General features: G+C 49.7%; 1 protein-coding gene across 1 annotated transcript in view; it reads left to right on the top strand.

The window, feature by feature from the left end:
• Positions 1–26,747, top strand: part of TBCD (tubulin folding cofactor D) — a 174,657-nt gene that overhangs the window by 83,283 nt on the left and 64,627 nt on the right. Inside the window, exons 14-15 of the mRNA XM_061175155.1 lie at positions 15,963–16,119; positions 25,135–25,192. Coding sequence (XP_061031138.1) covers positions 15,963–16,119; positions 25,135–25,192 — 215 coding nt within the window. The remainder of the gene's footprint in view (positions 1–15,962; positions 16,120–25,134; positions 25,193–26,747) is intronic.

Raw genomic sequence — 26,747 nt, 5'->3', positions numbered from 1 at the left:
GAGGTATTAGGGCTTGGGACTAAAACATGTGAATTTGGGGTACACAATTCAGCTCATAAGGACGGACCACATTTTGTTTATCCATGTGTCAACTAATGGAGATTTGGCTGCTGTGAGTACGCTGCTGCTTTACGTTCCGGCTGGCAGGGCATGGGTTCCAGTTTCCCCACACCCCTACCAGCACCTGTCATTTTCCATTTTTTTAAAAATTATAACCAACCTAGTGGGTATCTGATTATGGCTTTGATTTGCATTTCCCTAAGGACTAATAATGTTGAGCATCTTTTCATGTACTTGTTGGCCATTTGTGTATCTCTGGAGAAATGTCTGTTCAAGTTCTTTGCCCATTTTTAAATTGGGTTGTTTGTCTTTTTGTTGTTGAGCTGTATGAGCTCTTTGTATATTCTGGATTCTAGACCCTTATCAGGTAGACAATTTGCAAATATTTTCACCAGTTCTGTGGCTGTGTATTTTTCTTGATCCTATATGTGTATTGTGTCATTTTTGATGTAAAAATTCCACTTTTTTTTTTTTTTTTTTCGCCGCACTGCAAGGTTTGCAGGATCTTAGCTCCCCGACCAGGGATTAAACCCCTGCCCTTGGCAGTGAAAGTGCGGAAGTTCAACCACTGGACAGCCAGGGAATTCCCTCACCATTGTTTTTTTCTTGGCCGCACCACAAGGCATGTGGGATCTTAGTTCCCCGACCAGGGATCAAACCTGCGCCCGCTACATTGGAAACGTGGCGTCTTAACCACTGGACTGCCAAAGAAGTCCCCCCATACCATTGTTTTAATTCTTCATTTGAGTTCTTTTTATGTGTGCAGTTTTGGGGTGTGAATGTGTATTTGTATATGTACATATACACACATGAACGTGTATGGGTTTTTAAAGGGTATCTTTAATTTTTTTTGTTTTTAAATGTTTGGTACTTCTTTAATTAGAATTGAGATTGTTTATGAAAGAATTTATAGTTTGATGAAAGAAGTATTTTGCATTTCTAAGTGGTATGTGTTTAGAATTTATACTTAACACATGTATAGAAACCATGAAAATTACAAAACATCTTGTATAATATGGCTTTATCTATGTTATATTTAAGAGCTGAAATACATAGTTTGGGTCAAAACTAAGATTGTGACATTTATGAATATAAAGTGGTTTGGTTGTGTATGTGTTATATACAGTGTGCTCAGAAAGTAATGTCTGTCCACATAGTTCATTATTTTAGACATGTTGATAATATTTATGCTATTATGCTGCCTGGTGCACAGTGGCTCTCGCTCCTAAAGGAACCCCCTGGGCGCTTCCCTGCCCGGCCCCCACCGTGAAAGCCGTGGGGCTGCTGCTTTGCCTTCCACGCCGGTGGGGCCCTGGTCCCAGGCTTCAGGAAGTGAGCCTGCAGGAGCGCCCTGGGGAGTAGCCCAGCAGTCACTCCAGGAGAAGACGTACCGGCCTGATTTCTTGCGTGGCAGGCCAGGCCCTGCTGCAGGGTTCTCTGCTTGCCCTGTGCTTGGGTGCTGTGGGAGTCGAAGTGTAGCCCTGAGGTGGGTCCAGATCTTTGCGGGGGTGCAGCGGGCAGCAGGGAGGCGCTTGGGGGCTGAAGAAGTGAGGACGGATCTCTGCCTGGGCTGTGTCATCAGGAGGGGCCCGTGGTGGGGGGGACCTGCCATTTTCTGGACAAAGGGAGGATGAGGCCACACTCTGCCCCTACCTGGTGGGACCTCTCCCTGCCGTGCAGGCGTAGCCATGCCTGAGGGTCTGCATCACCCTGGGAGGTCAATGTGGGAGGTCACTGGGGCAGGTCAGGCAGCGTGGCTGTGAAAGATCCTCGGCCTGTGGTTAGAAGTCTGCCATCCACACTCCCCTGTCCCAGCTGTCCAAGGCGGTGACCCGGGTGGTGAGATTAGAGAAGAAAACTCTTCAGAGAACTTGGCCCCAGCCAGGCACGGGCGTGTCATCAATCAAACGCGAGTGGCCTGTTGTCTAACATTCACCCTCCTTCCTCGTCCTGGCCGTCTGACCTTGGGCTGCACGTCTGGTCCAGTGACCCTCAGCTCGGTGAGGTGGGTTCTCCTGCAACATGGTTCTCCAGGCCTGCCAGTCCTGACATTTGTGCCATGGACACTCTTGGGGCCAGTGGAGGTCTGGGCACTGCGGCCAGGAATCCAAGGCTGTGAGTCAGTGGCAGAACTGGTCCCTGACTTCCTGGTTAAGCCTTTAATTCTCCGGAGCGCTTGTTTTTGCTTCTTTCAAGTTGTTGTACTTGGGCCACTCTGTCATCAGCTGTGGGCGTTTCCTGCGCCAGCGGCACAGCCGAGCTCCCCTCCCCCGTCCCGCCCCCTCCCGTGGCCTTGGGCAAAGAGACAGGTCGGACAGGCACTGGTCCCCTGGTGCTGTGTCCTAGGAGGAGGGCAGAGGGAAAGAGCCTTTGTTATCTCTCCCTGAGGAGGGTCGTTCAGAGATCACGAGAGTTTAATTTGACAAGATCCATTACCTAGGTGGCTTGACAAGAAAGTTCTGACAGAGAACGTAGACTAAGGCTGGGCAGGCCCCTTGGGGAGCCAGCACCCGGTGTGACAACTGAGAGCCAGTAGATGCTCCGGCTTTGCCGGGACTGAGAAAGTGGGAAACATTTGTGTCAGCCGAGGGCGGGGCCTCCTCCTGGGGGTTCAGGCTGCCCCCATGAGAGTTCACATCTCACCTCAGCTCTGGGGTGGTGGGAGGGCTTTGTCCCCTAGTCCTGGCCCCTGGGACACAAGGTGGGCACCTGGACCAGGTATGGGCGACATCAGTGGGATGGGTTCGTGCCTGTGTTTTCCCAGTGACAGCTTCCCCTGGGCTCACTTGGCGTCCTCTAGTTCGAATGTAATAAACCACAGCCAGGTGAGGAGAGAGCCCCTGTTTGATGGCGTCGCTCCAGGCGCTGTGGTGCTGCTTGTCACCGCTGCTGACGAGGTGACAGCTGCTCACGCATAGCCCTGACTCAGCGGGAGGTGTGTGCTGTGGCCGCAGGCTCTGCAGGGCGGGTGGCCCCGGGTTGGGTCCAGCGGGGATGAGGCGCGGGGCCGCCGGCTCCCTCCTCCTGGGAGGCTCTTCCTCCTCGCAGATCGGGGGAGGCCTGTTGGGGACTTAGAAGGAGTAGAATGTTTTGATCTTAGAGAAACTGAAAATTTGGGTTTTCAGGGTTGAAAAAATTAAAAGGGAGTCTGTCAGTAGAAGGTTGTATTTTTCTGAGGATTATTTCTAAGCAGTTTTATTTGACTTTTAGCGCAGTGGGGTGATGTTGTGATGGTCAGCTTAGGAACCGTTTTCCAGCTGAGAGCTAGATTAAGGCAGTTGGTTCCCACCGTGGCCAAGGAATCAGTTACCTGCGGAGGTTTCTAAACATCCAGGAGGCCACCTGGATGGAGGCCTGGGCGCCCTCCTTAGTAGATCTTCTCAGCAGGCAGCCTCGCCTTGTACCGCGGCTCTTCTGCTCCTTCTCGGCGTGGCTGGGACGTGGGGGCAGGTCACCCGGATGGAAAGTAGCTGCTTGCTTTCACGTGCTCCCTCTTTGGGAGGCTTGTTAATGTGGTTGGAGATGTGAGGATTGGACCTTAGTCTCTTCTGTGACTTCCCAGTAGCCCAGGGGCTGGTGGTGAGAGAACCAGACCACAGTCCCACCTGTCCCTGTCCTTGTATCGTCCACACAGTGTCCAGGCACTCACCTTACTCCCAGACCAAATGCGTGGTCACACTTACTTTAGGCTAGGTGACAGGTGAGCGAGGGAGGGAGGAAAGAGGTTTTCCTCCAAAAGCTTTAGACTCTGTTGTTCGTATACATAAAATTTGGAGAAGCTGAAAGATTGCTGATGGTAAGTATATTTCAAAGGCGGTAGAGAGGTACCTATTATCCTTCAGTTATAAAGAAGATTATGCTTGTGTGAAACATTAGGGAAATGTTTCCAGGAGGGATGGCTTAAGCAGTTTAAAAAATTGCAAGGGATGTGTGTCGTTGGAGAAAGAAGGAGAAACACTCTGATTCACTCAGAACATTTTTACCTGCTGTGTGCAAGGCAACGTGCTAGATGGTGTGGGTGGGAGGCCGCTCTGGGGGCTGTGCTCCGACTCCTCTCCACATGCTGGCGCTCTGATGCCTGCCTGGACCACCTTGACGGGAGTCGGGGCGTGGTTTGGGGTGGGGGACCCGCACTCAAGGGAAGGTGTGGTCCTCAAGCCTTTCAAATGCCGTTTCACATTCGGGGGCAGGTCAGTGAGCTAACATAGCACCATCAGGATTAAACAGAGAAATGTCTCTGTCATGTACACATCACAGTTCTCAATGCTGGAAATGTTCCATGAGTCTGTTCTTAGGAGCATCTTAAATGCAGTGAATGCTGCACGGTGTCCTTCCTCTTCCCGTGGAGTCTTCTTCGTGGGCTCATTTCTTGGAGAGAAAGACGAGGAACCTTCCATGTGCCTTTTAACTTCACTTGCTCTTCCAGGTCTCTGTGAAGGGGTCCAGCATCTTGATTTCATGGAAAGTGCAGTTTGTCCTCAGAATGTAAAACCTGCTATGTCCTCTGCCGACGTCTACCCGGGACATTGTCCTCACTGCTGTTGTCCTCCCGTCTTTGCTCACCTTCTGCGGTGGGTACACTTCCTGCCCTTCTTCAGTAGTTCTTTGAGCCCCCGAGTGTGCTGATGGGGCAGATGGCCCTGTGAGTGCTCCCTGACGGAGGTCCAGCTATCGGTTCCTGTTCCGGCCTACTTGAAACCAGCTGGCCCCAGGAGGGTGGCTGTGGGGAAGCCCTGTCAATTTGTCCTGTTGTTTCTTTATTACTCAGTTGGGTGGTGGTGGCAGAGGGTGCAGGTTGTCCTGTTTCTGGGCCTGGGGGTAGGGAATTCGGGGACCCCATGATTTCCGTTTCCTCCTTGGAGGCCTCTCGTCCCTCCTGAAGGCTCAGTTGCTCAGTCTCTCATATTTGCCTCACGTTCAGCGTCATTTTCATAGCACGTGGAAGTCGTGTTTCATTTGACGGGACCGGAAGCTCATTTCCCCTGTGCCAGAGAGCTAGTACTGTAGAGGTCATCTCTTTACTCACAGCCGGCCTCACCACGGTCAGAAGTGCCAGCCAGCACTGAGTTGTCTCACGGTATACAGACCCATCATGCCACTCCTTGGGATGACCACACGTCAGCCGTCCAGGGGGCGAGGCATGGTGGGGACGTGGGCACAGACCTGGACCAGGAGGAGGTCAACTGCCAGGCCACACTGGTTGGCTGGAAAGTCAGCCCCTGACCTCAGCCATGACGAGTTAAAGATCTTAACCCCCTGAAGTCTGTCCTGGGGTGGGGCCTCCGCGGCAGCACACTGGGGGGACCGGGCTCTGGAGGGAGCCACCGCTGTCTGCTTGGACGGTTATTGTACCCAAGAGAGGAGGTGCTTTTGCTTATGTTCTATCTTAACATGTTGGTGTATTTTAATTGACTTTTTAAAAAAAAAGATGTGAGATTGTCTCTTAAAATAGGAAAGATACTTGTTCAGGTTATTTTACAGTATAGTCCAAAAAGTGACATTTAAAAATTAATTATTTAAAGAAAAGCACTCTCCTGACTGAGGTCTTTATTTAAAGTTTTGGACACCTGGGATCATGTGAAGTCTGTGTTTTTGGCATTGTGTCCCACGGCAGAAGGTCGAGTAAACTGGCTGAGCACTTTGAGCCCAAGGTTACTCGAAGGGTTACTTGGAACCAGCTGGTTTAGAACGGTTTGTTTCTGTACCATTTAGACACAAGATATTTATTATAAACAGTCTAACCAGGAGTTCCCATGGAAAGTGTACCTGCTTGTCCAGCCTCATGGAAACTCACCACAGCAGTCACAGTGGCATTTCCTGTACTGGGCACTTGCTTTGACTTTCAGTACCTCCCTTAAACCTCTTGGGAGCCCAGGGAGCTGAAGGGGAGGAAAGAGAGGTGCCCGATCTCACCTGGGTGGATGCTGTGGTAGCAGTGACAAGGAATCCATGGCCTCAAAGGTTGTCAGCCATCCGGCTTTATTGGCATTCTGTCATGGCCACCCCCAAGGGTGAGGGGGGGGACCACTGTGGGCTGGGTGGGGTACCTGCTTGGGGTGGGGTGGGCTGCTGTGGGCTGGAGGAGGACCCCTGTGTGTGTGGTGGGGTACCGCTGTGGGGGGCTTACCTTCTGTCTTTCTGTCACCTCAACTGGTGTCAGATCTTTTTTTTTTCAATTTTTTTCTTTTTTTAAAAAAATTTAGTTTTTGGCTGCATTGGGTCTTTGTTGCTGCGCGTGGGCTTTCTCTAGTTGCGGCGAGCGGGGGCTACTCTTGGTTGCGGTGCACAGGCTTCTCGTTGTGGTGGCTTCTCTTGTTGGGGAACACGGGCCCTAGAGCGCGCGGGCTTCGGTAGTTGTGGCTCGCGGGCTCTAGAGCACAGGCTCGGTAGTTGTGGCGCACGGGCTTAGTTGCTCTGTGGCATGTGGGATCTTCCCAGACCAGGGCTTGAACCCGTGTCCCCTGCATTGGCAGGCAGGTTCTTAACCACTGTGCCGCCAGGGAAGTCCCTTTTTTTTTTTTTTTTGTAGTTCATATTTATTTTTTTATTGAAGTATAGTTGATTTACAATGTTCTGTTAATTTCTGCTGTGCAGCAAAGTGATTTGGTTATACATGTACATACATTCTTTTTTTTTTAACATTCTTTTCCATTATGGTTTATCATAGGATATTGACTACAGTTCCCTGTGCTATACAGGAGGACCATGTTTATCCATTCTGTGTATACTAGCTTACATCTGCTAACCGCAACCTCCTACTCCATCCCTCCCACAACCCCCTCTCCCTTGGTAACCCCAAGTCTGCTCTCTGTGTTTGTGAATCTGTTTCTGTTTTGTAGCTAGGTTCATTTGTGTCATATTTTAGATTCCACATATAAGTGATGTCATGCTAATTTTCTCTGTATCATTCCAGTTTTAGTATATGTACTGCTGAAGTGAGCACACAGGTCGTTTTAATGTTTACTCTTCTTTGATTTGTCCTCCTCTCTTCTCTGATCCATGTTCCACGTAGGAATGGTTTCTAAATGGAGTAAATGTGTTTGATGTTGAGAAGGATCCCCACTGCGATCCTGTCTCAGGTGTCAGACTCCTGGGACCCACACTGGCCGGTGGACCCCGAGGAGCGGTTGTCCTGTGTCCCAGGCAGTCCTTCACCTGCTCTTGGCCTTGCGGCCAAGCAGTGCCCCCTGAATAGTGGAAAAGTGCGGAACCACATTTTGAAGTGTTGTATTGTCTTTTTTTAATGATCATGAGGATCATGTGTGTTCATTATGGACATTTGGGACAGTGACATAAAGAAGAAGCTAAGGAAACCTGGAATCTTGCCGCCTGGAGATCAGCCCTGTTGATGTTGTGGCAGGTGGGGGTCGTGAGCACGAGTGATCTGGGGCTCTCTCAGTGTGATGCATGGGCTGGCTGTGCAGTCCAAGTCCTGGGCTGTCCCTCTATGCCTCAGTTCCCCGCCTCTCAAGGTCAGTTGGACAAGGGCCTGGCCCAGAGTGAGTACTGATTGTCACTGGTTTCAGCACATGAGCCATTGACTAAGTACAGTGTACTTGGGGGTTCTGAGTGTCCTCCTGTCATTTAATATTATTTTGGGTGGCAGTGTGAGTTGCATTGAATGGTTCTGTTGTATTTAATTACCTCCCATTCCCCCTCCCCATTATAGCAGGGCTTTATTTCTGCTGTTACAAACCATGGTCGCAGCAGTGCGGCTCTCGTGACAACTTGGGGACACTCCCCGGGAGGCCCAGGCACACAGGATCAGGTCCGTCTGACTGCAGAGCTGCCCTCACCACTTTGTTACCCGCTCCTCCTGAGTCCATGGTGAGTGGCTTGAGCATAGACCAGTGCCTGCCTGCACTGTCTCCTCAGGACAAGTGCCTGGCAGTGGACTTGCTAGTTCAGGGTCAGCTTGTAGGTGTTCTGCCCACAGCCCTGTGGATGGGTCAGGGTGGATCATGGCCACATGGCCTGCTGCATCAACATGCACGTCTGGGGATTTCATTGAAAGTCAGGTTCTGTCTATGTGATCTTCAGAAATGGCTCTCTTGTCCTTATTTTCAACATTCACATTTTTTCAACTTTCTTCATCTGCTGTTTCTCCTCTTTTTAGGTTGGGATGTTCGTATGATATATGTGAACTCCTTACGTGTATTTGCCTTCCCATCTTTATCCATTATACCACATTTACGTCGTTTGTTATTTGCTTTAAAAGTTTCTTAAGTGTATTGATCTACTGAGGTTTGAGATGCTTTATGCAGGAATATTTGCTAATCACTTCTTTTGAGCAGGTGATGTGGCAGGAACTGCCCTGTACACCGAGGGGATAGGGCACAATCAGATGGAAGAGTAGGTGCTTCTTGTTTGCCTCAGTCTTGCTTTGTGATTGTGTCAAGCATTTCAGAAGGTCCTGCCCTCAGGCAAGACTTTGCCGGCTAAAACAGTCACTTCATTCTGTCTTGCCGTTGTGTTTCTCTTGTGAGGAGAGTCCTTATCTTGGCTAAATATGCATCACAGTAATGGCTGTACCCACTTAGCCTGGACTGTGGGCTTCACATGTGCTGGGAACTTGTGTTTTCAGAGCACCTGGTGAGAGAGCGTCTGTTCCTGGCTTCTCGACAGCTGAGCCTTGGCTCTCAGCCACAGCACCGTGGGCAGTGGTGGCGGGGGTCTTGTTCACAGGGAGGATGCGTGGGAGGGCTCTTGGACCAGCACGGCCATGTGACTTTCTGTGGAAAGGGAGAGGGCTTCATGGCAGGTGAGTGTGCTTTAGGCACCTGGGGGAGAGTGTAACCAGGGGCCCACCCCAAACCGCACAGGATGCTGCTAAGATCCCGTTCCGTTATGCGCTGTGGAGACGAGCCCTGGCTGGGGTCTCCCAGTGTCTGTGGGGCGGGGGTCCCTCACCCTCCAAGGAAGGCCAGCACGCAAGTCTGAGTGGTTGGTGCTGTGGCTGGCAGTGCTGCCGACAGGTCAGCTAAGGGCCTTTGGGACAGTTTTTCAGATGTCCTGTGGGAACCGAAAACTACGTGTCTGTGGAACCAGATTTTCTGTCCGTCATTTCCTCTCCCCCAGCAAATTCAACATATTTTTTTCTGAGCAAGTTGGACTGCATTCTTTAGGAAGGTATGATGGCTGTTTGTACTGGTGGATGAAGTAGAAGTTCTGTGGTGATGGCCACACCTGCTCCCGGGAAACGGGTACTTTCCTGGGCTCAGACTCTGGGCAGGCAGGTTCGTGGTCTGAGTGTTGGCTCCCCAGACAGCGCCATCATGTGCCGAGGCTCAGAGGCATCTCGGGAGACTCAGCCAAGTGTATCCCGGGAGATGTTATTCTAGTGCGTGTTGGGAGATTTGGCCCAGTGCATCCTGGGAGATATCATTCTAGTGCATCTCAGGAGACATGGCCCAGTGATCCTGGGGGACTTGGCCCCATGCAGTGATATTCCTTATGTGATGAGTTTGTTTTTAAATTAGTATAATTCATTACTTATCAAAACACATAACTTCTGTGCTGGCTGTATGATGATTTTTTTGTGGATGCTGAAAAGTACACTGGGTTCCTCCTGACCTCTGGAGATGTGCATCTGTAAGCCTTGCAGTGGGGACTTGGTGCTCTGAGGGTTAAGTCGTTTCTCTCACCTGGAGGCTGCTTTGTCCTTAGGCGATTGTTGGCGTTAGACAAATGACATGCTGTCTAGAGAGAAGGGTATTTAAATTACATTGCTGGACTCTGGGTTGCCAAAAGGAAGCCCTCTGGGGAATCTTATATATTTGACATGTATTTGCAGTGTGTAATTGGAACCGTGAGAAAGGTCTTTTGTTCAATGCTATTGAAGAGTTTTCTGTATTTTAAACCTGTTGGATCTGGAAAGAGTTGTTAGTTTTTGAATTTTTTTCTCTGATAATGACTTCTTATAAAAGTTTAGGGCCAAGACTATTTCTACTTCATATACCACCTCCTCCCCCAAAGCTCTGTGATTGCTCAGTACCCTGCATGGACTGGGGCTGGTCTGTCTCTTGTCTTCCTGTCCCTGGATATCAGAGCTGGAAGCCCAGAGCATCCTTTCGCACAGAAGAGGCTGGTGAAGGCCTGAGAGGTCGGGGGCAGCCATGGGCCTTGCCCAGGAGCAGCAGAAGCAGGCCCGACCCCGTCCTCTACCCCTGGGGCACGGTACTTACTACCACCTTGGGATGAATTGGAGCCGAGAGCCCCACTTCCCAGTTTTCTTGTTGAGGAAATCCATCATCTTGCTTTCTCTCCTTCCGAGCTATTTTACTTTGTGAAAATCAGATTCCTTTCCAGTGACTGTGAGGCAGGTGTCCCACCATTGCTGTCAGTGGCTGCGTAGTCCCCTCTCTCAGACTCCAGTCCAGCAGCGAGGCCTGTGTTTGTTGCTGGCAGCACTTCTTCACCTGCACTTGGATGTCAGCCACTGATGTTTGTGGCAGGTGTTATAAATGGGTCACTGGAGCTTTCGAGAGAAAGATTTTGAAACTGCCCGTGCCAAGGACTGGGGTGGGACTTGCCAGGGAGGCTTTGCCAGGCAGCTGCAGAAGCATGGCCACGTGGGTGGGCAGGGCTGGCAGTGAGACCCAGAGGCCCAGGCGGGCTTGGGTCTCTACTTCTCTGACCTAGCTCTGCAGGAGGATGCAGGAGGACACAGGGAAGTCCAGCGCCTTCATGTCGTTGGAGGGCCAGGCAGCTACCCAAGGACATCACATGCATATGTATGGGTGCCAGGGACCAAAGTTGGGGTTTGTGGGGGCCACCTTGCCACACAGAACTCAGAGCCCATGTTTCCCGCCGGTCTCTTCTCTCTCAAGTAGGGTTGAGCCCGAGTGCAGCATACGGCTCCCACTGCCCTCTCACAAACTGACCTTCTTCCATTCCTTGAGACAGAGAAGCGGATGGGCCGGGGAGCAGAGCCAAGGAGTCTGCGGAGCGAGTGAAGACTGGCGCCTGGAGCCACACACGGGTGGTGGGTGCGCAGGTCCCGACCCTTGAGACAGAGAAGTGGGCCAGATGAGCCTATGGTTGGACCTCCTAGTCTGCCGATTTTCCCACCAATAAGTGCCAGTCAGCCATGAGGGGGTCTCTGTTGTGCTGAGGTAGACATCTGTTAGTGGGTACAGATGACAGTGCATGTCCTCTTCCTCGTGACTGGTCGACCTCATGAGCCATCTCACAATTACCTGGGGTCAGGCTCCCCCAGCCACTCAGGGGCCTCGGAGGCAAGCAGGTCGAGGGCGGGGCCCTGTCCCTGTGGAGGTGGACTTCTCCCTGGGGGCCCTGAGCTTTTCTCAGTGTAGTAGTTGGGTGCGACGTCCACCTGAAGTAAAAGTGAACAGTACTGACCGCTGTCATTCATAGTTGTCTATTTTGAAATTGATTTTGTCCAATGGACGGATAAATTGGGACTCAGCAGTTAGCATCCAGATTTCCTTCAGGCTATAGAGTTGCTGAATGGTCTTCCCCAGAAGTGTCTGGGCAGCTGGGTAAAGTGGCGGTTTTAGAGAATCTGGGGCGGCAGTGACAGCAAGTTTATGCGATGCTTCCCCTCAAGGTGCCACAGCCTGTTAGTTTTGACATGCATTGGGCCATGAATGGGCTACCCTCTTAACACAGAGAGTGAATATGAACAACACTAGAAAACTAGGAGTAATTCCAGGTAAACTAGAACTTTTCCAGGTAAGACAAATGAAGACAAATTTGAAGCATTACAGATTTGGTTTAGTTCAAGTTTGGATAATAATTTTAAAATCGCTAATTAGATTTAACTACTTTATCTGAAACAGTTGTGGTAGTGTCCTCTGGTTTGGTTTGGCATTTATACATGCTCCGTGAGTCTTTTTATTTTTTATTTTATTTTATTGAAGTATAGTTGACTTACAATGTCATGTTAGTTTCAGGTGTACAGCCCAGTGATTCAGATATATATATATAATATATATACATTCTTTTTCAGATTCTTTTCCCCTAAAGGTTATTACAAAATATTGGGTATAGTTCCCTGTGCTATACGGTAGGACCTTGTTGGTTATCTATTTTATATATAGTAGTGTGTATATGTTAATCCCAAACTCCTAATTTATCCCACCCCCCTTTCCCCTTTGGTAACCATAAGTTTGTTTTCTATGACCGTGGGTCTATTTCTGTTTTGTAAATAAGTTCATTTGTACTGTTTTTCAGATTCCACATATAAGTGATATCATATGATATTTGTCTTTCTATGTCTGACTTACTTCACTTAATATGATAATCTCTAGGTTCATCCATGTTGCTGCCAGTGGCATTATTGCATTCTTTTTTATGACTGAGTAATATTCCATTGTGTATATGTACACTACATCTTCTTTATTCATTCATCTGTTGTTGGACATTAAGATGGCTTCTGTGTCTTGGCTGTTATAAATAGTGCTTCAGTGAACATTGGGTATACATGCTCCGTGAGTCTTAACTGTATGCTTCAGTTTTAGGAGGTAGACAAAGAGGGACAGGTACTCTTTCAGAAACCTGAGCTTAGTTCCTGGTGTGCTGACTGGTGGAGGCAGAACCTTGTTAGCTTCAGTGGCTCCTGCTCAGGGAAGTTTGCCTGGTGCTCCCAGGGTATGATGCCAGGCAGAGAGGGCTCCGGGGGCTTTGCAGGTGGGAGGGGTGGCATGCATCTGGTTGTGGCCAAGAGAGATGCGAGGCCAGTGGGGAATTGGTGTAGTGGCCCTGGGGCACTCACGAGAGGGAGCCATGGGTAGCTTGGGCCCTGCTGTGCTGAGGTGAGTCACTAGGCTGACCAGAGGCTGAGGCTGGTAGTGGTCCAACAGTGATGGAGGGGCTGGGCAGGGAGATGCTGGGCCAGAGTGAAGGGGTCCTCTGCAGAGGTGTGGCTGCTATGGGTGGGGCAGGCCTTGACTGGACACAGGGAAGCAAGGAGGGGCAGCCCTGGGATGACCACTGTGCCCTGAACTGTGCCCCAGAGGGGAATGGGTCACTGGCTGACATAGGATGTGTGGGCGAGATGGGCTTTGTTTCAGACGTTGTGGAATTTGAGGGGCCTTTGCATATCCCATGTGGGGTGTTGTACTGCCATTGGGTTGAAGACATGAGAACTTGGCAAGAGAGTGGCTCCATGTTTGGAGTCCTCAGCATGCACAGAGGAGGAATAAGGCCAGCTCCAGGCGTGAGTGACCTTGGTGTCCACAGTGTGGGTGCCCCGCCAGAACTTTGAGTGCAGGTGCCCTTGCGGCGCTGCTAATATTGAGGAAACATGTTCTTGAGTTCCTCAGTCCTGGTTGAGATGCATATAACTGATAACACAATGTCTCTGAGATTTTTATTTTGGAGTACATTTATTTTGTGTAATTTTAAGTAAATTTATGTGAACATTTACAAATCTTATTAAAAGTAATCATCATATGTATACAGAATAAATGGTACAGAATCAAATCTATTTTTTGTTGCTCTCTATGGAGAATCAAAAGTCCTTAGATGCAAAAGGCAGAGGGGACATTTGTATATAATATTCATAGTTCTGCCATTGTTTCTTTTGATTTTTTGCCTAAGACTGTTTCTAGGTACATTTCTTTGGAAGATAATTTCTGTGATGATAGTTGCATGTGCAAATAATTGGTGCTTCATTTTTCTTAAATCCGTACCTTGAGTGTTTTTTCTCAGACTGCAGATTACATTAGAGAGAGAAGATAGAGAAGAGAGAAGTGAGGTGCCCAGACCCAGGGGAGATCCCAGTCCAGACGTGCCCGAGAGGGTGGGGCTGCCGCAGGGAGGGCTGTCCCCTCTGGCTGTGCCTTTGGTCACTTGGTGCATTTTGTGACCCTATCTGTTTCACCGCTGGCCCTCCGGCTTTGCTTTGTTCGCTTTGTTCAGTGGTTGATCTCCTGTGCTGACTCCCGTGCTGTCTTGTGCGTCGACCTTCACACGCTCACACCAGTTCATGCACGTGAGAATCGTGCACGAGTTGTCTGGGCACCACCTGCCCCACATGGGACGCTACCATGTTCCAGTTCTACCCTGGACATCTCTCGCCGTGTCTGCAACGTGTGGCCTGAGGGGTGGTGCTGCTGGGACAGGGAGACTCTGGCCGTGTGCACAGATAGAAGAATGTGCTCCCACGCTGGCCTCCCCGGGGGCGTGGGCTCTGTACCTGCGCGTCCACTGTTGTGCTCGGCGGCCCAGTGTTGGATGGTGATCCACGGAAGCGGTTCTGCCCTGGTGCCCGGGAGCTGGGATGTGCGGCCACGCCATCTTCTCAGAACAGATACTCATTTTCACTTTTAATACTTCTCTAAACACCGTGGGAGCTGTTTAGTGTGCTTTATGGCAGCATCGTTGTCTGTTTTGGATCAGTAGATTGAACTGATGTTCAATCTTCAGCATGTTCTTTCAGAGAATTTCATTGAGTGTGATTTAAAAAAATTAATACTCTACCTTTGAATTGTTAGTTAAAATTTTTCTGAAGGTTATTTCTATTACATTTTACTATTATCATCATTTTAAGAGACTTTTAAAAATTGTTCATTTATAAAATTAATTCAGTACCTTTATACTTTTAAAACCCTATGCATGAGTGTTACATATTTTCTTTTTAAGTACATGTCTCTAATAAGCAAACCTTTCCCAAGTACTTGAAATACATGAATCTGATAAATTTAATAGGTAAATACAGTACAATTTCAGCTCCCTTAAACATTACAGTGCTTTTACCATGTGTCTTAAATTCTCTCCTCTCTTTATATCAAAAATTACATGTGCACTATTGAAAACTCAGTGAGAGGGCTTCCCTGGTGGCGCAGTGGTTGAGAATCTGCCTGCCAGTGCAGGGGACACGGGTTCGAGCCCTGGTCTGGGAAGATCCCACATGCCGTGGAGCAGCTAGGCCCGTGAGCCACAATTACTGAGCCTGCGCGTCTGGAGCCTGTGCTCCGCAACGGGAGAGGCCGCGATAGTGAGAGGCCCGCGCACCGCGATGAAGAGTGGCCCCCACTTGCCACAACTAGAGAAAGCCCTCGCACAGAAACGAAGACCCAACACAGCCATAAATAAATAAATAAATAAATAAATAAATAAAAATTAAAAAAAAAAAAAAACAAAACAAAACTCAGTAAGACATTTTAAAATGGAACCAGAAGGACAATCTGTATGTACTTCAAATTACTTTAAATATCACAGGTGTTTTAGATAATTAAATGTATCTGGGTTATTCCTGAAGTTAGCACAGAATGACCATGGGCTTGCTTTACTTTGTCATCCTAGTTCTCAGCCCTAAAGCTCGGTGAGGTCACAGATGCCCTCTGAGCAGAGTTAGGACACCTGTGTAACGGGGTCTCCTTCCTCCGAGTGGGGTCTCCTCCCTCCGAGCTTGCTCACCAGCTGGTAACTGCTTTTGGGCAGAACTAGAAGCCCATCTATCGTTCGTGGCCCCCTTGACAGCAAGACTCCGGGGCAGGTGTCCTCTGGGTCAGATGCTCTTTCCTCATCAGAAGGTGTCCCGGGTGATGCTGCTCAGCCTCCTCCTGCTCCCGTGAAATGCCAGCCCCTTCCCTTGCTGCTGCTGGCCTCTGTGTCCCTTTGTGTCTCCTTGGGCCCGGCAGCGTCCCTTTGGTGGGCCCCGCAGGCATGTCTGTGCCGTTCTCCGGGAGTTTTGGGGCAACTTTTAAGAAACGTTTTCACCTGAGTTGAGCTGGTAGACTTGTGTTTTCCTTGCAGATGCCCTTTCTGAGCAGGTCGTGAGTTTCAGGGTGACTTTGGGTGGGGGACCATGTGTGTTGCTCACATCTGCCTCTCCGGGGCTGAGGTGCCAGCAGGGTTGTGGTACAGTAGGTGCAGCATCTGTGGAGCTGAGTGCTGCTTTGGGCCGCCTCACGGTCTCTGTCTCCCTTGTGCAGTTGTCACCGTGATCCTGAAGGCGCTGACATACGAGGAGAAGCGGGGCGCCTGCAGCGTGGGCTCCAACGTCAGGGACGCCGCCTGCTATGTGTGCTGGGCCTTCGCACGGGCCTACGAGCCTCAGGAACTGAAGCCCTTCGTGGCCGCAATCTCAAGGTAAAGCCTGTTAAATGATTTTCCAATCACTATGGAGGAGTGACAGCATTGGCTCGCCTGCTTCACTGTCTGCACCTGTACAGTGAAAACCAGCTCAGCCTCACAAGGTTGGAAAAATACATTTTCCCTGGTTTCCTGGACAGAGCAGTGAGGGCAGCAGGCTGTGCCACCCGCGTGGGCGTGAGCCCTACTTTTAGGATCCTATGTTTGTGCCCGGGAAAATTCAAAACAGATGTGTCCTCAGTATAGTGATGTTGTAAGTTAATTTTTTCCCTGTCTCCTGTTGGACGGAGTCCCTTTGACTTGAAAAGGGAGGTCAGGTCTCTACTTCTGGTTGTTGATTAAGGAGCTGGAGGAGGCGGCCAAGCATGGCGGCAGCCTCTGGGTTAGTCATGGTTGTAACACTGACCCGATGGCTTTTACTAGGAGATGGATTGCAACATTATTCTCAGGTCCTGGAGGCCGCCTGCCACAAAGGAGGTGCCGTGAAAAGAGGGGGAGACCCCCCCAGGTCTCAAAGCATCCGCACGGCAACTCTGTCCTGACATCCTCCTCCTCTGGTCCGAGCGTCGGGTCCCTCCCACCTTCTGAGCACCAGCAGGGCCTGGGGGAAAGCCGCGGAGGGCGTGGGCCACTCTAGGGTCAGGAGAGGGTCCTCAGGCCTGTTTACTGCTCCGGACGCGTGGCCAGGCTGTATCTCTCAGTCTTTACCCTCACGTGAAGGAGGAGCCTGCAGAGCAGCCTGAGGATTCTGATCCCTGCTTAGGGAGATACACTGCTTCCCAGGAAGTTGTAAAGGTGTCTGACTCCTCCTGGTCCTGTCCATCCTTGGGAGGGGAAGGGTGGGGTGGGAGGGCAGTAGGCTTGTGGAGATACCGTGGCCTGAGGCCTGGCTGCGGAGACCAGGCTGCCTGTGCCTTTGTCCCTTGTTCCTGCCCTCGGGCGTGCGTTCCCCACTCTCCCATTGCTCTGCAAACCTGAGATTGTTTGCTGTTTAATACAGCTTCAGGGAAGGCGCTGCCTACTGCTTTCTTGTTCTGCTCCTCAGCTTTTTGAAAGTTGCTTCTGTAACTAGAGAATGAAAGCAAAAAAAGTGTGTTTTGCTCATTGTTTACATCAGCAGTCACAGGATGATGAACCCTTAGATGGGTGCTGTCTCATTCAGTGTCGCGGCTTCCCACTCCTCCAAGGACGCTTGCCTGGAGCTGAGCCAGGCCTGGCTCTGCAAATGCCACACTGCCTCTGCCAGAAGCAGATGTGTGACCGCTTTGGGGGAATCTGGCTCCCAATGGTCATTCCCATTTCAGAGTTAAATCATCCCGACAAGGCTTCTTTTTTCAGTTTAACCTTTGCGGCTGAGAGCTTGGAAGGTTGCAGGAACCTGGGCCCCTGCTTTCTCCAGGGACTCTCTTTGGTTCAGCCCAATGGGAGAAGCATTGCCAAGGGCTGAAGGGTCATTAGAGGCACTGGGCACAGAGGTGGGCGGCCACCACTCACCACGTCCTCTGCTTCGGGGAGAAGCTTCTCATTGCCCCGTAGGTGAGAACGTCAGAGTCACAAGACCTCGTCACCAACTTGGAGAGAAATAGTGTGAAGGATCCTGAGTCCTGCTGTCCCTGCTGGCTTACGTGGGCCAGAGAGCAGGGTTCTGTGCAGGCCCTGGGCTTGGGAAGGGAGCCTCTTTCACCCAAAAGCAGATACCATTGCAATGCTAATCTCAGCAGTGGTTTTATTTATTTTTTATTTTTTTATTTATGGCTGTGTTGGGTCTTTGTTTCTGTGCAAGGGCTTTCTCTAGTTGTGGCAAGCGGGGGCCACTCTTCATCGCGGTGTGCGGGCCTCTCACTGTCACGGCCTCTCTTGTTGCGGAGCACAGTCAGCAGTGGTTTTATAATGCAGAGTACCAGCCGGTGAGCGGAAGTGCTGGTAAGTGTTAAGCCTGGCCCTTGCTCACGTGGTGTGACTGTCAATGTGGATTCCCGGCGGCGTAGGCGGCCCTTCACAGACTCCTGTCCAATTTTCCTGGAGGCTGAAGGGGCACCGGCACATCTTACTTCAGGGTGACGCCCTGTTACTCAGAAAAGGAAAGACCCCCTTTGGTGAGAGGGTTACTTCCTGGACTGGCGCCTGTTGGGAGAGGGCTTTGAAGAGACCAGCGACGCCACTGGCTGGAGGCCTGTGCGGCCCACCTGCTGGATGAGGGTGATGCAGGTCTGCTTGCAGCTGAGGGGTGGGCCGAGCCCTACTGTGGGGCCCCGGAGGAACTGGAATGGGGGGGGGGACGGAGTGCAGGTGGGTGGTCAGGGCACCGAGCTTTCTGAGCTGGGACTCATTTTAAATAATGGTACTCAGCACGAGGGACAGATCACAGCTGCGTGTACTGGTGGCAGCGTCCGTCCGCAGAAACTCATGTGGTTCTTGGGGCCTTTGATCTCCGTGGAGGCTGAATTTCCCTGACGTCTTGGGTACGCCCAAGCAATCACTGATGAGTTTACATACACTGAAACCACCAGCTTGCAGGGGAGCCCAGAGGCTCCTGCTTCACAGCCCTCCTAATTTCTCCTAATTGACCCTGGAGTTAGTGCCTCATGGAGTTTCTGCTCAGAAAGGCCGCTCTTGTCCCCTTCCCCTGTGCCCATCCCAGGACTGGATCAGCAGGTGCCTGTTGGAGCCATGCCTGGCAGCTTTCTCAGTCCAGTTTGGCAGGTTCCGAGGGAGCCTGTGCTCCAGCGTTCCCGGTCCATCTAGGCGGCAGGCCCGGGGGGTGGAGCGGGCAGGCGGGCGGGCTGGAGGGTGAGTCACAGTGCCAGGCGAGTCTGCAGGACGCTGCTGGCGCTCGCTTCCCTGCCCCAGAGTATCGGTTGGGGTGTGTCCTTTGAGATCAGCCTCCCTTGGTTTGTAATAAGTGACCACATTTTAATTGTCAGCTTTTAAGCCCATTCATCGTGGCACATGATAAAATCTTGATATCTTTAACTATACTTTCACAAACTCTTCAGTAGATCCTGCAAAAGTAGACAGTTGCGATCAAACTGTAATTCCGTAAATGAACTAGAAACGTCTGATGAAAAGAATCAGGTGGTGGTGATAATGAGGCAGGACTGGGCTCAGCCCATACAGAGGAAGAGGTCAGAGTGTGGCCGGCCACCAGCTCAGAGAGCCGTGCAGGGAAGGAACGCTCACCTTCCTAAAGGAACTGCTCCGGCCTGCTCCGCTTCCTAAAGGAACCTGAGGAACTGTTTTTCCACCTCACCTGTGACTATGTGCTTACCCTCTCTGTTTTGTAAATACCAAAAAGGAAGTTTTTAGGTCATTTTAATCATGGTTTGAATTAGTGTTGGTCGATTTTGAAAACCTGTATTTCCTAAGCGTTATATGCAGACACATTAAGAGATGGAATAATTATTTTGTGGATAAGTACATAGAGCTTCCTGAAAAGCCAAGTGTAATTTAGGGAGAAAGAAACACATAAAGTTAAAATGGTAGAGGATGTGTGTGCATTATCTAGAAAGTACCATCTCACCAGTAATCAAAAGCTAATTTGCAAGAAAAGGAAAAAAGATCCCTGTTGCCAGCATGTGTGTTGGTTGTCACCTTCTAGCGATTTCCTCACCTGAAACTCTTTTGTAAGCCGAGCTCCTGTTGACATCAACCCTGCAGGGCCCCTCCCGCACCAGGGGCAGTGCCCGACTCAGCCTTGCGGAGCAAGCTGGGCGAGCAGGGCAGCGTGGGCAGTGCCTGGGGATTGGCTCCCAGATCTCTTCCTCGAGGGCAAGATTGTCCTGAAAAATCAGGAAATGGCAAGCATTGCTCAAAGCTACGTCTTGTTCCCACTCAGCGTTTCTTGATGGCAGACTTCCAGGGGGAAGATAACCTTTCTGTTTTTCGAGAAAAGTTAAGTGGCAATTATTGACCAGAGTGTTCCCCCCATCCACCTGTTAGGTCTCCCCTCAGACTCCATTTTAGCTCTGTTGTGAATGAAAAGCACTTTAAAGATGTCTTGTGTTTCACCGTTGTGTCAGCAGGTATGAGCTTTGATTCTTCTGATTTAGGGAAAGAAATTCAGCCACAGGCGCCGTCTTGTAATTTATTCCAAAACCAATGTGACTTACAACTTTCAGACAACACGGATGGGTAAGAAATTATTAGTTTGATATTTTAAAAAGTTTTTGACTTTGAAATGACAAGATTACTGTTACTTAAGGTAAAAAGTATATTTTGTATTTTATTGCTATAAAATATTACACAAACTAACAACAGTTGAGTTCCGGGTGAGATCTGCTCTTTGCTGTACCTGCTAAAACCAGGTGCCTGGAGCTCGGAGCAGGTCCAGGCACGCAGCTCCCCTGACTCGGACAAGAAAGCAAGTCCCTTTCTGTTTGACACAGACCATCTTTCTGTGTTGGGAAATCCTGGTGAAGTATTACCTGAACTCTCCCAGCGAAAGCAAACAGGTGAAGATACCTGAGAGTGTTCCAGCCCCAGTGGCTGTGGTCCGTGTGGTCCTTGCTGGCTACAGTCTGGCCCCTGCACCTCTTTCTGAAATTCGAAGTGAAAGCACATGACTCATGCTCAGCCCCATCCTGCTGAGGAAAACTTCACAGCACATGGGACATGGGGGCCCTGGGGGAGCTCTCATGTTTATATTTAACCAATATTGTCATACCTACTTTTATTTGAAACATGCTAGTATTTCTAGATAAGCCAGTTTTGTTCTGAAAGTGTGAAATTAGAGTAATTTTCAAAATTTAGTCCAAATCAGAACAGTATTTAAAACCTGTTGCATTCATAGCTATATACACAGTGGATTTGTTGAATTAACTTGAGTCTATATTTGACTAAGAGCTGTGCTTTTTAAGTGGTTTTGTTATATTTGTCCTACTGTGTTCTGTGAAGTTTGGTAAAATATGGACAAAGCAGCCAATATTTGAAGCCATTTACTTGTGAATGCAGAAGCAACCTGATGGAGGCGGCTGGGCCTGTCTCTAGTGCCCCAGGGTCAGGTTCTCAGGCTGTAGCCAACGCAAGCCCTTCAGAAGCTGGCCTTTGGACGAGCCTCACCCTGTGTGTCTGAGTCGGTGGCCTGGCCCTTTGGCCCTTGTGAGCTCGGGGTCTGTTCCTGTGACCACAGGCAGGGTGTGTTCACCGTGATGGAACAGGAGGCTTGCGCCCAGAGGCAGACCACTGCGTGCCATTCAGGGGGGTGTCTGCCGGGCTCCCACGACACACTGTCTCTCCAGGAACCATTGCTGTGTGGCAAGTGACCACAAGGACCGAGCCAAGTGGGCTGGGCCTTGCCACGGGGGCGCGGGAGGCCCACAGACCCACCTCAGGCCGAACACAGAGAAGGGTCTGCAGGAGAATGTAAGCGGTGTCACCTGTGGTGGGGACGCCCGAGCTTGGCCTGGGCCCCATCACTGCCAGGTAACTATGGGGAGCGTGTGCCGAAAGAGTGAAGTAGATAGAGCCCCTTCCCTGTGGCTGCCGACTGTGGTTCAGGGGAGGGGCTGGAAAGAGGTAACACACACGACAAAGCTGGCAAGGACCCTTCGGCACAGGAGTTCATTAATGTTTTGGCTCAGTCACAGCGTAAATGGACAGACTTGAAGCCATGCTGTCTCCGTTTGGCACCACAGAGCAGGCCCCGCAGGCTGACCTGCACGGCGTGGCGGTGGCACAGAGTGGAACTTGGACTTGGCTCAGTGGTCTTGGCTGCACCAAGGAGCCAGGTTGAAGTTGGCCTCGGCCTGCCCCGGGCAGGGCCAGAGTGTCCACAGCTGGGAGGGCTGGTGGTCAGAGCGGTTCGATGCATAACTTAGTAGTGACCTCACAGGGGTTATGGTGGCCTGTAGGGTTAGGATGGCAGGTGATTTTAAGTTTCTTCTCTATGTTTTTTCCATTCTCTCATTAATCAGTGTTCCATAATTTAAAAATTGTAATTTAGGATGAATAGATTGACAGGAAATTTCAAGAATTCAGTGTAAAATGTGAACTTTTGGTACAGAGGCAGTATAGATACGTCAACATTTTTCTGGTGTCAGGTGTTAAAGGAAAGCAGAAATTCTTGGTTAGTATCTTTTCCTAGAATATATATGATCTTATGGAGTTTTTAAAAAGGCTCTTATTGGGACTTCCCTGGTGGCGCAGTGGTTAATAAGACTCTGCGTTCCCAATGCAGGGGGCCTGGGTTCGATCCCTGATTGGGGAGCTAGATTCCACACGCATGCTGCAACTAAGAGTTCGCATGCCACGCAACCTGACAACTGAGGAGCCCGCCTGCCACAGCTAAGACCCAGCACAACCAAATAAATAAATAAATAAATATTAATAAAAAATAAAAATAAAAAAGGCTCTTACTAATATGCAAATATAATACTTAAATTTCCATCAATGATGAGAATACATTTAGAATAAAACACCAAACATGTTTTTGTTAAGAACAGTAGTGTGTATATGTTAATCCCAAACTCCTGATTTATCCCTCCCCACCTTTCCCCTTTGGTAACCATAAGTTTGTTTTATATGTCTGTGGGTCTCTTTCTCTTTTGTATGTAAGTTCACTAGTATCATTTTTTTTTAGATTGCACATATAAGCAATATCATATATTTGTTTTTAGCTTACTTTGTATGGTAATCTCTAGGTCCATCCATGTTGCTGCAAATGGCATTATACACACTACTATATATAAAATAAACAGCAAGAACCTACTGTATAGCACAGAGAACTATACTCAATATTTTTTAATAACCTGTAAGGGAAAAGAATCTGGAAAAGAATAGAGAGACACACACACACACACACACATGTATAACTGAATCACTTTGCTGTACACCTGAAAGTAACACAACATTGTAAATCAACTGTATACTTCAATTAAAAAACAAAAAGAACAGTAGTTGTGTAATTTTTGGTTATTGAAAGATCACAGTAGTAAATGTCTTGATCAGTTTAATGATTTCTAAGATTTTGTTAACAAAAGCAATTATGATGTTGAAATGGAATCAATTAATCTTTAACTGGTCCTGCTAAAGTTGATGAATTTCCTTTAGTGTTAAGCCCAGTATTTTTTAAAAATCTCATTTTGGCTGTAGTTTATAATATAATAAAGGGTTGAGAGAGGAAAAGGGAATAACTTTCTGTTAATAGATTTTTGCTGAAATTAATTTCAGCTTCAACTAGTTAAAAGGACCCCAAATACTGATACTAGATCTTTAAAAATCTTCAGATATTTAGTGGCTTTTCAAAAAAACTTTAAATTTTGAACTAACTTTAGGCTTAACAAACAATTGCAAAAATAATAGACGTTCCCATAAAAGCCCTTCACCAGCTTCCCTGAATGTCGACCTCTTACAAAGGGGACCGAGGAATGAGCGTCGTGTGGGGCCAGTGGTTAAACCGCAGCTGCTCTTTGGTGATGTGCCTGCCCTCTTGGTGTCGCATTTGGGGTGTGTCCCAAACTCACTGTGCCAGTTGAGGTCTTTAAAGTGACTGGGTTTTTTTTAATAAATAATAAACATTTTGGGGGTACTTTGAGACTATGTAACTATCCAGTTTTCACACCCAGCGCCCATCAGGTACTGCGCTAGGCTAGCCATGGTGGTTCTTTCATAGGAAAACATGTCTGCTCTGCTTTTTGCTCCTTTGTTTACTTATGTCAGCGTGGACCATGGGTTATCCTCTAGCACTGTTGGTTATTTTGTTGCTCAGATTGCTCTGCCTTTGGCTGTTGGGAGCAATTTCAGGTTGGTTTCTGTGCCGTGTGTTCCCTGCCCCCATGCGCCTTTGTTTTTAATGGTTTCTCAATTTCTAGCATGACAGGATGCCCCAGGCTTTTCTTTTTCCCTCAACCCAGCCCTGGAGTCGACCACCTCCAGGAGTCTGTGTTCCTCATAGTGGAGAGTAGTATTTAGAATCCAATACCTGGATTCCACTCCCATTCCCACAGTGTATCCTTTGCATCTCCGCCCTGGCCGACTGCGTGGACACCTGCGATTCCAGCCCAGTGCCGGGTCCCCTGGCCTCCTGTGAGCAGTGCTTCTTCATCCTGGCTCCCTCCTCTGCGGCATCCACATGCAGTTGTTTCAGAACTGCTAACCCTCCCCCGTGAGAAACACACCCGCCCCAGAGGAGAGAGTTCCTATGTGTCCTCCCCGTCCATCGAGTGTAGTGTCTCTGTGTAATGCAGGCACATTTCCTCTGCTGTTGCAGGACCCCACTTCCTATAGTTTCTTTTTAATTTGCATTCAGGAAAGTTCACTCTTTGTCGTGAACAGTTCTGTGGGTTTTGACAGATTTGTAGGGTTGGGTTCCACAACTTCAGTACCAAACAGAATGGCTGTCGGGTGGGAGGGCAGCACCCCTTTCAGGTGATCTCTGTGTGTCTGAATAACCCTTTTTCAAACATTTCCTCTGTGGGCTGATAGGAGATGCAAATTTACAAGTCACACTTAGAAACAGCACTTTGTCCCCACTTTGTTTTCTGTTGTTGCCAAAGCCGACTGGGCACTTGAGTACCTTCTGGTTTGTCCCTGATGGCTGAGGGTGATCACGTAGTGAAGGGAGGTTTCAGTGAAGCTGGGGGACAGTATGAGCCTGGGGGCTTCCTTCTTGCGGAGCTCAGTCGTGGTTTGGCTTGGGGGGGTAGGACCGTCAGAGCTGCTCTCTGTGCTTGCCCACAGTTTCTGGGGAGATGCAGGGCTCACCGCTCCTGCTGGCCTCCTGGGCCCCGCTGGCTGCCCATGCTTTTCTCTGTTTGTACCTGTCATCCTGCCCCGACCCTGCCGTCCTCATCCTGCCCCGTGAGGCCTGTACAGGAGGCCACCCTCCCTGTGGCTCCTGCTGGCTTTCATGAAGTCGGGGTTGGCCACCCTCGCTGTCCCATGAGCGTCTCTTTAGCCAAGGCCCCCGAGCCACAGACGGGCTTGTGGGCATGCGGAGGAGGGAGACTATGGGGTCAGCGTCCCAGGTGTCTGTGCAGATTCCCTTTCATTAATCGCCTTCCCTCTTTCTCACAGCGCACTGGTGATTGCTGCCGTGTTTGACCGAGATGTAAACTGCAGGAGAGCAGCCTCTGTAAGTTTTCCTGTCCTGTTCCTTTTCTTGAGGGTGTGGGTGGCTCTGACCTGTGACCGGCTCCCCTGAGAGGCTGTGGTCACTGGCTTGTGAAGCAGGAGGGACTCCCAGGGGATGGGGGCCCATGGAGGGTGGCTCCCACTCCCTCTGGGTCCCAGCCAAGGGGTGGGCTATAGCCCGTGGAGGGTGGGTCAGGATGAGTTGCCCCCGTCCAGGTGGGGATGGAGAGGGGGCCTGGAGGGTCCACAGCTCAGGAGTGGGCAAGTGTGCACAGTGGGTGCTGCTGTCTGTTTGACGAGTGAGTGTCTGGCCAGGGATCAGCATTGCAGCCTCGCCTTCTGGTTGGTGGGGTGACACGGAAGCGCAGCCTCTGTCCTCAGGTGCAGGGGCTCCATCAGGTCACAGAGCCCCGTGCTCCCTTGCAGCTCCTGATGGCCTGCCTGCTCTCTGTTCCCTGAAGTACATGGGGTCCTTGAAACTTTCTGGTTTCAAGAAAAAGTTTCCCAGGAAAGCTCAGGACCTCATCTGTGTCCTGCAGTTTCTCTTCTTTTGTCTTAAGCATCAGTAGGAAGCCTGGTGATTCTTTGAGAAGTCTTCACGTTTGTGCCCTGACATTTACCCTCAGGCAGTAATTGTAAGACTCATTGAAATACAGTAAGAATCTTTTGTTAAATCTGTACTTAAAAATTACCTTTTGGGGAATTCCCTGGCGGTCCAGTGGTTAGGACTCCGTGCTTCCACTGCAGGGGGCCCGGGGTTCCATCCCTGGTCAGGGAACTAAGATCCCGCAAGCAGCGCAGTGTGGCCTAAAAAAAAATTGTCTTTTATATTTTCTTTTCTGTTTATTGGAACCTAAGAGCTTATTTTGGGAAGCAGTAATAAAATCAAAGCACCAATACTTTTTACCCTGGGGAAGAGGTGGAATAAAACAACAGAAATAATTTTTTTTTCAAGTTAAAATCCTTTAAAATCAGCAGAAATTCTTTGCATTAAACACCACCTAAGTGACCCCTGCTTACCTAGTGGTGCAAGGCTAAGGCAGTGAAAGGTGCTTTTGTTTGAAGCTCATTTGAAAATGTCAGGATCAAGTCCCTAATTATTGGGGATGAAATTCCTCTCACCGCGAAGCTGCTTCCTCGTGAAGACGTGTTTCGTCCTTTCTGGCTCCTGTTGGTGCTCACGTTTTGTGCTCTCCTTGGGAGCCCGCCCAGCAACCTCGGGCCTCTTTCTCCAGTGCCCGGAGGTGGGGGCTCAGTGAGGGTGGTGAGCTGTCCTCTCTCTCCGTCCTGTGCCCTGGGGGCACCACCTCTCCGGGTTGTCAGGTGCCGGGAGGCTCTCACCACCACCAGCAGCCCTGGGAGGATGGCCTTCCCGTCATACTTGGGTGTCGCGGAGGGTGACAACTGGAGGCCCACCCGGTTAATCACGGTGAATATATTTATGAATTTGTGAAAAGATGTCCCATTAAGTGGTTGTTCAGTGCTAGTTGTTGTACATGTTAGAAAGTGCCCAGCAGGCCCCCAAATGTGTCTCCCCAGCGGCTACCGGTTTCTGG

Source organism: Eubalaena glacialis, chromosome 19 (genome assembly GCF_028564815.1).
Source record: "Eubalaena glacialis isolate mEubGla1 chromosome 19, mEubGla1.1.hap2.+ XY, whole genome shotgun sequence".
NCBI classification, from domain to species: Eukaryota; Metazoa; Chordata; class Mammalia; order Artiodactyla; family Balaenidae; genus Eubalaena; species Eubalaena glacialis.
Note: the sequence above shows the minus strand (reverse complement) of the source record. Positions and strands in the feature narration are given on the sequence as shown.